This window comes from Heptranchias perlo, unplaced genomic scaffold (assembly GCF_035084215.1).
Source record: "Heptranchias perlo isolate sHepPer1 unplaced genomic scaffold, sHepPer1.hap1 HAP1_SCAFFOLD_543, whole genome shotgun sequence".
Lineage (NCBI taxonomy): Eukaryota > Metazoa > Chordata > Chondrichthyes > Hexanchiformes > Hexanchidae > Heptranchias > Heptranchias perlo.
In genome coordinates, this window is record NW_027139563.1 from 140,805 (window position 1) to 153,886 (window position 13,082).

A 13,082-nucleotide genomic window follows, 5' to 3' on the forward strand; every position below is an offset into this window, starting at 1 on the left:
AACCCGTGCTGTACCTGCCCTGGGAGTGTTTGATGGGACGGTGTAGAGGGAGCTTTACTCTGTATCTAACCCTGTCCCTACCCTGGGAGTGTTTGATGGGACGGTGTAGTGGGAGCTTTACTCTGTATCAAACCCGTGCTGTACCTGCCCTGGGAGTGTTTGATGGGACGGTGTAGAGGGAGCTTTACTCTGTATCTAACCCATGCTGTACCTGCCCTGGGAGTGTTTGATGGGACGGTGTAGTGGGAGCTTTCCTCTGTATCTGACCCGTGCTGTACCTGCCCTGGGAGTGTTTGATGGGACGGTGTAGAGGGAGCTTTACTCTGTATCTAACCCTGTCCCTACCCTGGGAGTGTTTGATGGGACGGTGTAGTGGGAGCTTTACTCTGTATCAAACCCGTGCTGTACCTGCCCTGGGAGTGTTTGATGGGACGGTGTAGAGGGAGCTTTACTCTGTATCTAAACCTGTACCTGCCCTGGGAGTGTTTGAAGGGACAGTGCAGAGTGAGCTTTACTCTGTATCTAACCCGTGCTGTCCCTGCCCTGGGAGTGTTTGATGGGACAGTCCAGAGGGAGCTTTTCTCTGTATCTAACCCTGTACCTGCCCTGGGAGTGTTTGACGGGACAGTGTGGAGGCAGCTTTACTCTGCAACTAACCCTGTACATGCCCAGGGAGTGTTTGATGGGACAGTGTGGAGGGAGCGTTACTCTGTATCTAACCCATGCTGTACCTGCCCTGGGAGTGTTTGATGGGATGGTGTCGTGGGAGCTTTACTCTGTATCAAACCCGTGCTGTACCTGCCCTGGGAGTGTTTGATGGGACGGTGTCGAGGGACCTTTACTCTATATCTAACCCATGCTGTACCTGCCCCGGGAGTGTTTGATGGGATGGTGTCGTGGGAGCTTTACTCTGTCTCTAACCCGTGCTGTACCTGCCCTGGGAGTGTTTGATGGGATGGTGTAGAGGGAGCTTTACTCTGTATCTCACCCTGTACCTGCCCTGGGAGTGTTTGATGGGACAGTCCAGAGGGAGCTTTACTCTGTATCTAACCCTGTACCTGCCCTGGGAGTGTTTGATGTGACGGTGTAGAGGGAGCTTTACTCTGTATCTCACCCTGTACCTGCCCTGGGAGTGTTTGATGGGACAGTCCAGAGGGAGCTTTACTCTGTATCTAACCCTGTACCTGCCCTGGGAGTGTTTGACGGGACAGTGTGGAGGCAGCTTTACTCTGCAACTAACCCTGTACATGCCCAGGGAGTGTTTGATGGGACAGTGTGGAGGGAGCGTTACTCTGTATCTAACCCATGCTGTACCTGCCCTGGGAGTGTTTGATGGGACGGTGTCGAGGGACCTTTACTCTATATCTCACCCATGCTGTACCTGCCCCGGGAGTGTTTGATGGGATGGTGTCGTGGGAGCTTTACTCTGTCTCTAACCCGTGCTGTACCTGCCCTGGGAGTGTTTGATGGGACGGTGTAGAGGGAGCTTTACTCTGTATCTAACCCTGTCCCTACCGTGGGAGTGTTTGATGGGACGGTGTCGTGGGAGCTTTACTCTGTATCTAACCCGTGCTGTACCTGCCCTGGGAGTGTTTGATGGGACGGTGTCGAGGGAGCTTTACTCTGTATCTAACCCTGTACCTGCCCTGGGAGTGTTTGATGGGACAGTGTAGAGGGAGATTTACTCTGTATCTAAACCTGTACCTGCCCTGGGAGTGTTTGACGGGACAGTGTAGAGTGAGCTTTACTCTGTATCTAACCCGTGCTGTCCCTGCCCTGGGAGTGTTTGATGGGACAGTGTAGAGGGAGCTTTACTCTGTATCTCACCCTGTACCTGCCCTGGGAGTGTTTGACGGGACAGTGTGGAGGGAGCTTTACTCTGTATCTAACCCTGTACCTGCCCTGGGAGTGTTTGATGGGACAGTGTAGAGTGAGCTTTACTCTGTATCTAACCCGTGCTGTCCCTGCCCTGGGAGTGTTTGATGGGACAGTGTAGAGGGAGCTTTACTCTGTATCTAACCCTGTCCCTGCCCTGGGAGTGTTTGACGGGACAGTGTGGAGGGAGCTTTACTCTGTATCTGACCCTGGGATTGTTTGATCGAACACTTTCCTGGCACCAACACCCATCTCTTTGACCTGCTCGGTAACACTGACCCGTGCACTGATCCTTGATAAACAGTCAGGGACATGACATGAGTTTTACTTTAAAAGCTTTTACCTTTCCCTCTGCCGTGCCCGATCCTTGCTCTCGATCTTCCGGCTCCTGCCGAGCTGTGCTAGACTTCCAGTTGGACAAGTTATGTTGCTTCTGCCTCCCTTTCAAGTGCAGCTGGCTGGCTGCCTTGCCTCAGGGGGGGGGAATGAGATGAAAGCCGGGAGGTGGGGGGGAGAAGCAGCCCTCTGCTGACGAGGCCTTTTACCTGCGCCTCCTCTTGCTTCTCGATTTGCGGCTGCTTTCTGGGCTGAGAGGAGGGGTGGGCGGGGGTTGGCGGGGAGACACACACCTGGCCTCAGCCTTGGAGGAACGTCCCCTGTTTAGTACCTCGTAAATACACCCGGCTGAGTGAAGCTGTGTTACGCACAGGTTAAATTTAGAAACAATTTGCATTTCTCCAGCCGCCTTTCACCGCCTCAGGACGTCCCAAACGCTTCACTTCCAATGAAGTCCTTTTTTGACGTGTGGTCACCGTTGTTGATGTCGGAAACCCGGCAGCTGATTTTGCGCACAGCAAGATCCCACAGATAGCAATCAGATAAATGATCATCTTTTTTTTTTCTTCTGATGTTGGTTGAGGGATAAATATTAGCCCCAGGACACCCCGGGGAGAACTCCCTGCCCCCCGACTCTTCTGTGAGATTTACGTTCACCCGAGAGGGGCAGACGGGGCCCTCGGTTTAACGTCTCATCCAAAAGACGGCAGCTCCGACGGCGCGGCGCTCCCCCGGTACCGACCCTCCGACTGCGCGGAGCTCCCTCGGTACCGACCCTCCGACTGCGCGGAGCTCCCTCGGTACCGACCCTCCGACTGCGCGGAGCTCCCTCGGTACCGACCCTCCGACTGCGCGGAGCTCCCTCGGTACCGACCCTCCGACTGCGCGGAGCTCCCTCGGTACCGACCCTCCGACTGCGCGGAGCTCCCTCGGCACCGACCCTCCGACTGCGCGGCGCTCCCTCGGCACCGACCCTCCGACTGCGCGGAGCTCCCTCGGTACCGACCCTCCGACTGCGCGGAGCTCCCTCGGTACCGACCCTCCGACTGCGCGGAGCTCCCTCGGTACCGACCCTCCGACTGCGCGGCGCTCCCTCGGCACCGACCCTCCGACTGCGCGGCGCTCCCCCGGCACCGACCCTCCGACTGCGCGGAGCTCCCTCGGCACCGACCCTCCGACTGCGCGGCGCTCCCTCGGCACCGACCCTCCGACTGCGCGGCGCTCCCTCGGCACCGACCCTCCGACTTAAACCCAAGTTAAAACGTAACTTGAGGATGAACTTAACCCTCAAGTTAAGTCATAACTTAAGGAGTAACTGAAACCTCCAGTTCAAATTCAGCCCATCCCAGGGATTTGTCCCGGAATTAAAGGGGAGGTGCGATCGACACGTTGACTGGTTAACCCTGCACATGCTGGTGTGCCTCAGGAATTATCCCCCCCCACCCCCCCCCCGGTGTGGTCTGTTTTGAAACCAGCAATCAGCTGACACCCCGTTCGATCGGTAATGTTTTAATGTCTGATCAGATTGGATAAATTGTACAATAAAGGTTTTTTTCTGTTGATACAGAGAGACTCTGTGAATACTCGAGTGAAAGGTAAATTTTATATAAACATCGCATCACATCTCTCAGAAAGGTCTCCACAGCCGACAGATTAATGTTGGGGTGCAGTCCGCTGCTATGTCGGCAAACGGGTCATCCATTTGGTGCACAGCAAGATCCCACAAACAGCAATGAGATGAATAACCCAGTTAATCTGTTCTTCCCAGCGGTTTGAGGGATAAATATCGGCCCCAGGACAGCGGGGAGAACTCCCCCCTCCCACCGCCCCCACCGCCCCTCCTGCTCCTCTTCCCGCTCGAGGCCGTGGGATCTTTTACGTCCGACCGAGAGGGGCAGACGGGGGGGGGGCGTGTCCCCTCGGTTCAACGTCTCATCCGGAGGACGCCACCTCCGAGGGTGCGGCGCTCCCTCGGCGCTGGGAGCCGGGAGCGTCGGGCCCTGGATTACGGGGCTCGAGCCTCTGGGGCGGGGACTCGGACCCACGGCCTTCTGACTCGGGAGGAGAGAGTGAGGCAGGTTGAGACACGGGCTGACGGGGTCTGGCCGCACACTACGCGGAAAGATCTTCCGCAGGGCTCTCGCATCGTAACTCTGGGAGGCGGGGTGGGGGGGGAGAGGGAGGGGGGGGGTTAGAAGGGCAGAATCGGCCTGCTAGGGCTGCAGACCGGGAGAATCCCTGACGGGAAATTCCGGGCTCGTGACCTTGAAGGAAGTTCAAAAGCGACGGCCTGTAGTTTATTATTCCAGAGATAGGACAACTGGTCCAAGGGCATTCCCGACAAGGACAAGGGGGGCTCCCTGGGCCTCGCAGTGGGGCCGACCGGCTGACAGGGGCTACTGAAGTCAAAGAATCGAGGAGCAATAACTCACTGCCTTCAGCATCTCCGTGATTCGGGAATTATTGGAGATGGCAGCAAGGGTGCCTGATCTGGTTATGCCCCAGGACAAAGAGGGAGAGATTCACAGAAAGGACACGACTAGAGTCGGGTTTAATAGCAGCAAAAGTCCGAACAAAGTCCTCGGCCCACTGATAGTCATTGTGTGTGTGTGCGTGTGTGCGTGTGTGTGTACACACACACGGCAGGGTCAGTAACAGTACTCTGTGATACTGTCGTTTCCCTCCACGAGGCGTCGTGTGAAGGAAGAAGCTGTGACAAGGATCTGACCAAATCCGTACATGAGTGAAGAGATCACACGGAGCAACTCCCTGCAGGAAGAGAGGAAAAAAACACAGCACGGGTTAGATACAGAGCAAAGCTCCCTCTACACTGTCCCGTCAAACACTCCCAGGGCAGGTACAGGGTTAGATACAGAGCAAAGCTCCCTCTACACTGTCCCGTCAAACACTCCCAGGGCAGGTACAGGGTTAGATACAGAGTAAAGCTCCCTCTACACTGTCCCATCAAACACTCCCAGGGCAGGTACAGGGTTAGATACAGAGTAAAGCTCCCTCTACACTGTCCCATCAAACACTCCCAGGGCAGGTACAGGGTTAGATACAGAGTAAAGCTCCCTCTACACTGTCCCATCAAACACTCCCAGGGCAGGTACAGGGTTAGATACAGAGTAAAGCTCCCTCTACACTGTCCCATCAAACACTCCCAGGGCAGGTACAGGGTTAGATACAGAGTGAAGCTCCCTCTACACTGTCCCATCAAACACTCCCAGGGCAGGGACAGCACGGGTTAGATACAGAGTAAAGCTCCCTCTACACTGTCCCGTCAAACACTCCCAGGGCAGGTACAGCACGGGTTAGATACAGAGTAAAGCTCCCTCTACACCGTCCCGTCAAACACTCCCAGGGCAGGTACAGCACGGGTTAGATACAGAGTAAAGCTCCCTCTACACTGTCCCGTCAAACACTCCCAGGGCAGGTACAGGGTTAGATACAGAGTAAAGCTCCCTCTACACTGTCCCGTCAAACACTCCCAGGGCAGGTACAGGGTTAGATACAGAGTAAAGCTCCCTCTACACTGTCCCGTCAAACACTCCCAGGGCAGGTACAGGGTTAGATACAGAGTAAAGCTCCCTCTACACTGTCCCGTCAAACACTCCCAGGGCAGGTACAGGGTTAGATACAGAGTAAAGCTCCCTCTACACTGTCCCGTCAAACACTCCCAGGGCAGGTACAGGGTTGGATACAGAGTAAAGCTCCCTCTACACTGTCCCGTCAAACACTCCCAGGGCAGGTACAGGGTTGGATACAGAGTAAAGCTCCCTCTACACTGTCCCATCAAACACTCCCAGGGCAGGTACACCTTCCGCTGACTTTTACTATTTTTCTCCAATTGGCGGGCATGGGGACGGGACCAAAATGTCACCTATTTGTGTGTGCGTCTCTGCTAAAACCAAACGAAGCCTCGAATGGGCCTACGTTCTGTTTGACTGTTGACAGTGATCTGATCTTGGGAACTAGTTGGCTGAGATTGAATCTTGTTTGGAACGGATCGTGATTAGTAAATGAATTATGGAACTGATAGGTTGAGATATTTCACCGTTGCGATTAATACAGGTTGCTCGAGGCGGTGGGCCAGGCCGGCTCGTTGTGTCGCCCAAGTCTGTGGGCCTCAGGCCTGTTCGACGTGTTGCTTCTTTTGCGACTGAAGGCCTGAGGCACTGTCCTGCGCTAATGCCCGTGAGCCAGTTCCTCTCGCTCTCGCCTGCGAGTCAGAAAGTCGTGGGTTCGAGTCCCCGCTCTGGAGACCGGTGCCCCCCGTTCCAGACCCGGCTCCCGGAGACTCGAGCCCCATAATCCAGGCCGACACTCAACGGTGCCAGTACCGAGGGAGTGCTGCACTGTCGGAGGTGCCGTCTATCGGATCAGGCGTTAAATCGAGGCCCCCCCCCGTCTGCCCTTTAAGTTAGATGTAAAAGGTCCCATGGCCACTATTGGAAGAAGAGCAGGGGAAGGAAGGGGGAGAGGGGAAGGAAGGGGGAGAGGGGAAGGAAGGGGGAGAGGGGAAGGAAGGGGGAGAGGGGAAGGAAGGGGGGAGAGGGGAAGGAAGGGGGAGAGGGGAAGGAAGGGGGAGAGGGGCAGTTCTGCCAGGGCCAACACTCCTTCCTCAAACCCACACCACCAAAACCAGATTAACGAGTTATTCGTCTCAGTGGTGTGCTGGTGGGATCTTGCTATGCGCAACATGGCCGCCTCACTGCCCGCGACAACAGTGACTACGCTTCAAACTAACTCGCTGTGCGTGTCCAGAGTTTCGAGACGCTCTTTCGAGGTTTAAAAGGCACTGGGTGAATGAGTCATCCCTCGAAGGCCCTCGGCCCCCCACTCCCGCCCAACTCACCCTCACTCCCGCCCAACTCCCCTCTCCCCCACTCCCGCCCAACTCCCCTCTCCCCCACTCCCGCCCAACTCCCCCTCACTCCCGCCCAACTCCCCTCTCCCCCGCTCCCGCCCAACTCCCCTCTCCCGCCCAACTCCCCTCTCCCGCCCAACTCCCCTCTCCCGCCCAACTCCCCTCTCCCCCGCTCCCGCCCAACTCCCCTCTCCCGCCCAACTCCCCGCTCCCGCCCAACTCCCCTCTCCCCCCACTCCCGCCCAACCCTCCCCCACTCCCGCCCAACCCTCCCCCACTCCCGCCCAACCCTCCCCCACTCCCGCCCAACCCTCCCCCACTCCCGCCCAACCCTCCCCCACTCCCGCCCAACCCTCCCCTACTCCCGCCCCACTCTCCCCCACTCCCGCCCCACTCTCCCCCACCTCCACCCACACTCTCCCGCCCAACTCTCCCCCACTCCCGCTCCACTCGCCCCCAGTCCCCCCCCACTCCCGCCCAACTCTCCCCCACTCCCGCCCCACTCGCCCCCAGTCCCCCCACACTCTCCCGCCCCACTCGCCCCCAGTCCCCCCACACTCTCCCGCCCCACTCGCCCCCAGTCCCCCCACACTCTCCCGCCCAACTCTCCCCCACTCCCGCTCCACTCGCCCCCAGTCCCCCCCCCACTCCCGCCCAACTCTCCCCCACTCCCGCCCCACTCGCCCCCAGTCCCCCCCACACTCTCCCGCCCCACTCGCCCCCAGTCCCCCCACACTCTCCCGCCCCACTCGCCCCCAGTCCCCCCACACTCTCCCGCCCAACTCTCCCCCACTCCCGCTCCACTCGCCCCCTGTCCCGCCCCACTCGCCCCCAGTCCCCCCACACTCTCCCGCCCCACTCTCCCCCAGTCCCCCCACACTCTCCCGCCCCACTCGCCCCCAGTCCCCCCACACTCTCCCGCCCCACTCGCCCCCAGTCCCCCCACACTCTCCCGCCCCACTCGCCCCCAGTCCCCCCACACTCTCCCGCCCCCACTCTCCCCCAGTCCCGCTCCACTCGCCCCCAGTCCCGCTCCACTCGCCCCCAGTCCCGCCCCACTCGCCCCCAGTCCCCCCCACACTCTCCCGCTCCACTCGCCCCCTGTCCCGCCCCACTCGCCCCCAGTCCCCCCACACTCTCCCGCCCCCACTCTCCCCCAGTCCCGCTCCACTCGCCCCCACTCCCGCCCCAATCTCACGCCCACACTCCCGCCCCACTCTCTCGCCCACGCCAAGTGCGACTCTGTTCTCCGCACCCTTTTACCTGATGACTTTCTTTGGACCCAGACACTTGATGTCAAAGGTCATGGAATACAGGCCGTAGAAGGTGGCCCTGATGTTGAGCGATCCGAAGAGGTCCTTGGGGTTGAGCTTGTAGATGTCAAAGGTGATCCGGGCAATGTCTTTGGCGTTCTTGGGTTTCTGGGTCAGCGAGTACGAGATCATGGTCCTCTGGAACAGAAAACCATCTCCCATTTACCGGTTAGATACGGAGTAGAGCTCCCTCTACACTGTCCCATCAAACACTCCCAGGGCAGGTACAGGGTTAGATACAGAGTAAAGCTCCCTCTGCACTGTCCCATCAAACACTCCCAGGACAGGTACAGGGTTAGATACAGAGTAAAGCTCCCTCTACACCGTCCCATCAAACACTCCCAGGGCAGGTACAGGGTTAGATACAGAGTAAAGCTCCCTCTACACTGTCCCATCAAACACTCCCAGGGCAGGTACAGGGTTAGATACAGAGTAAAGCTCCCTCTGCACTGTCCCATCAAACACTCCCAGGACAGGTATAGCACGGATTAGATACAGAGTAAAGCTCCCTCTACACTGTCCCATCAAACACTCCCAGGGCAGGTACAGCACGGATTAGATACAGAGTAAAGCTCCCTCTACACTGTCCCATCAAACACTCCCAGGGCAGGTACAGCACGGATTAGATACAGAGTAAAGCTCCCTCTACACTGTCCCATCAAACACTCCCAGGGCAGGTACAGGGTTAGATACAGAGTAAAGCTCCCTCTACACCGTCCCATCAAACACTCCCAGGGCAGGTACAGGGTTAGATACAGAGTAAAGCTCCCTCTACACTGTCCCGTCAAACACTCCCAGGGCAGGTACAGGGTTAGATACAGAGTAAAGCTCCCTCTACACTGTCCCATCAAACACTCCCAGGGCAGGTACAGGGTTAGATACAGAGTAAAGCTCCCTCTACACTGTCCCTGGGCTGGATTTGATCCCAGGTCCCAGAGGGTGAAATGTCAGTGTCCGACCTGACCCGACCCGTCCCTCCCCTCCCCTCCCCTCCTATCTTGTTATACTGAGGGTCCCTCGAAGCCCATGACAGATCCATTTCAACTCAGACCTTCGGAGAGATCCATCGCTGTCCCTTCTCCAAAACCATGAACGTCGTGTCATCGTCCAGGTGTTGAAAGAATTCCTCGTTATCCACGGCCGTCCCGTCCTCGTCCAGGACCAGGCTGATCACCCCGGTAATGAGGAGGGTATCGACAGCCTGGGGAAGGGGCAACAGCATTCAGTGTGTTAGAGCGGCACCTTAATCAGGTCACATAGTCATAGTGTGTGTACGTGTGTTAATGTACGTGTGTTATTGTACGTATTATTGTATGTTACCGTACGCGTGTTACTGTACGCGTGTCACCGTATGGGCTATGGGAAAAGAGCAGGGGAGTGGGACTAATTGGACAGCTCTTTCAAAGAGCCAGCACAGGCACGATGGGCTGAATGGCCTCCTCCTGTGCTGTAAGATTCTATGATGATACTGTGTGTGTTATTGTATACGTGTTTAATTGTATGGTGTGCGCGCGCATTTGAGTGGGTGCGTGTGTGTTCGCATGTGGGTGTGTGTGTTTGGGTGTGTGTGTGTGTGTTGGGGTGCGTGTCCCTGTGGGTGTGTGTTGGGGTGTGTGTCTATGTGTGCCTCTGCGGTGTGTCCGTGTGCATCACCCCCCCCCGTACCAGTCCTGTGCACCCCAGCACCCCCCCCCCACCCACCCGTCGCTCTCCGCGGGACCCACCTTGTTGATGAGCTCCCCCAGGGTCCTGGCCGTCACCCCTTTCCGGGAGCTGCGATCCTGATTACAGATTCGGAAGGGTCTCTGGGCAGGCGTAGAGGACAACAGCCTCCGGGTTAGCTCCGAGCCCACCGAGGAAACCGATCTGGGAGCAAAGCAAAATCGTGAGATGCCTTTTTATCGTTCACCGTCTCGTTCCCTCAAACCCCTCGCTACGGTACGGGTTCCACAGGCACCGTAAATTCCCAGCTCCTGCCCGGCCGCACCTGACTCATCCTGCGGTACGGTACCCACTGGTGCCAAATGCACCTTCAGTACTCCACATGAGCAGGCCTTTTGTGACGAGCGTGCCCAGGCAGGGTGTACCGGCCCGCCTATTATTTTAACACTGGGGACTCCCAGCCGTGTCCTCAGCCAGACTCTCCCTCCCCACTTCTCACAGGAGCTTCTGGCTTGTGACGAGGAGCAGGAACGCTGGCTGACTCCCGCTTACCGAGAGCTGTCAGCCGGGGCTCAGTGGGTAGCACGCTGACTTCTGATTCATAAAAAAGTCGTGGGTTCAGATGCCCGCTCTGGAGACTAAGAATTAGAGTATGATACAGTTCAGGAGGCCGTTCGGCCCATCGTCCCCGTGCTGGCTCTTGTAAGTATTTATCCAATTCCCTTTTTGAAAGTTATTATTGAATCTGCTTCCACCGCCCTTTCAGGCAGAGAATTCCAGATCATCACAACTCGCTGGGTTAAAATATTTCTCATCTCAACTCTGGTTCTTTTGCCAATGACCTTAAATCTGTGACCTCTGGTTACTGACCCTTCTGCCGCTGGAAACAGTTTCTCCTTATTTACTCTCTCAAAACCCTTCATGATTTTGAACACCTCGATCAAATCTCCCCTTAACCTTCTCTGCTCTAAGGAGAATAATCCTTAAACCCATTATCCAGGCCGACAACCCCCGGTGCCGGTACTGAGGGAGCACCGCACCGTCGGAGGGGCGGTGCCGAGGGAGCGCCGCACCGTCGGGGGGACGGTACTGAGGGAGCGCCGCACCGTCGGAGGGGCGGTACTGAGGGAGCGCCGCACCGTCGGAGGGACGGTACTGAGGGAGCGCCGCACCGTCGGAGGGACGGTACTGAGGGAGCGCCGCACCGTCGGAGGGGCGGTACTGAGGGAGCGCCGCACCGTCGGAGGGGCGGTACTGAGGGAGCGCCGCACCGTCGGAGGGACGGTACTGAGGGAGCGCCGCACCGTCGGAGGGGCGGTACTGAGGGAGCGCCGCACCGTCGGAGGGGCGGTACTGAGGGAGCGCCGCACTGTCGGAGGGGCCACCTTTCCGATGAGACATTAAACCAAGGGCCCCGTCTGCCCTCTCCGGCGCACGTAAAAGATCCCACGGCCACTAATGCAAGAAGAGCAGGGGGGAGTTCCCCCCGGTGTCCTGGGGCCGACATTTATCCCTCAACCGACATCACTAAAAACAGATGGTCTGGTCATTTATCACATGGCTGTTTGAGGGATCTTGCTGTGCGCAAATTGGCTGCCCCGTTTCCCACATTAACAACGGTGACTACGTTTAAAAAAAATGTGTGGAGCGTTTTGGGACGTCCCGAGGCGGTGAAAGGCGATCTATATAAATGGAAGTCCTTTCTTTCTCACTCAGGGGCTGCTGAGGTCGACTGCAGGGACCCGAATCTATTTACTGGAGGCACGGACTCGGTCCCTCTACTCAAACTGGCCAGGAGAGTCCCATTCCCTCCTCCTGATGTCTACCCTTCTCTTCGAGTGAGGTCCCACCTCTGATCGCCTGGGCGAATCAGCTTCCACCACCCCCTCGGGCAGGTGCGTTCCAGATCATAACAACTCGCTGCGTTAAAAAAAAAATCTTTCCTCGTCTTCCCCCCCTCTCTGCTTCTTCTGCCAATCACCTTAAACCTGTGTCCTCTGGTTACCGACCCTCCTGGCACAGTTTCTCCCTGCCTACTCTTATCAAAAAACTACCTCATGAATTTTAAAACACCTCTCCCCCTTAAACCTTCTCTGCTCCAAGGAGGACAATTCCAATTATCAGGGGAAAATAATTAGTCTGCGGGGTATTTTCTACGACGGCGTCGGCAGGCCCTTGCAAAAAGGTGCCCGGGGGGGTTGGAGCCTGCGATAAGGTTGAGAGGAGGGGGGGGGGAGCGCGGGGCGGGAGGTGGTGGAGGGAGGGTCCAGGTCACTAAAACTGATAGACTCCTATTTACATACCACCTTACACGGCCTCAGGACGTCCCAAAGCGCTTTACGACCAGCGAAGTACTCTTGAAATGTAGTCACTGTCGTTACGTGGGGGAAACGCGGCAGCCAGCTTGTGCGCAGCAAGATCCCACAATGAACGACGACAGCAACCACCAGATCATCTGATTTTTTTCAACGGTTGAGGGGTGAATATCGGCCCCCAGGACACCGTCTTTCACGTCCCACCCGAGAGGGGCTGACTGGGGGGGGGGGGGGGGGGGGGGGGGGGAGGGGGCCCCCCCAGTCAGCCCCTCTCAGAGGGGGGGGTGCCGACACGGCGAAAAGCGGGTGAAACCAAATCGGTCTGACCTGATCAGCGAGGAGGCGGAAGAGGACACGTAGTCGCGGGCTTTCGTATACTCCATTTTGTCTCGTCTCCTCCGGTCCGCTCGATTCCGCTGGCGAAAACAGAACCCTGTGGCTCCGTCGCCTTCCGAGTTCCTCGACGGTCCTTTTAAATTTTGTTTCGCCACCTCGGACTTTGACCCAGCTGTCCACGTCGGTGCAGGGGGTGGGTTTGGATGAGATAAAAGAGTTGATGATTAAATCCACAGCGGGTGGGGGGGGGCGGGGAAAGAGAGATTGACTCTGGACTCTTGAGCCCATCCCAGAGGTGCAAAGTCCAGGGAAATCTCTCCGCGTGCTCCGAGATTAGAGGACCCTCTGCCGATTAGTCACCCAGCAGGAAGAGCA

At 57.5% G+C, this 13,082-nt stretch overlaps 1 protein-coding gene across 1 annotated transcript; it reads right to left on the minus strand.

The window, feature by feature from the left end:
- Positions 1-3,704: 3,704 nt before the first annotated feature.
- LOC137315384 (lipid transferase CIDEB-like) lies at positions 3,705-12,928 on the minus strand. Its single transcript, XM_067980107.1, has 5 exons — positions 12,699-12,928; positions 10,119-10,260; positions 9,446-9,595; positions 8,345-8,532; positions 3,705-4,980 (listed from the first exon to the last, which is right to left on the minus strand). The coding sequence occupies exons 1-5, from the start codon at positions 12,752-12,754 to the stop codon at positions 4,860-4,862; spliced, it is 657 nt and encodes a 218-aa protein (XP_067836208.1). The 5' UTR covers positions 12,755-12,928; the 3' UTR covers positions 3,705-4,859.
- Positions 12,929-13,082: the final 154 nt, after the last annotated feature.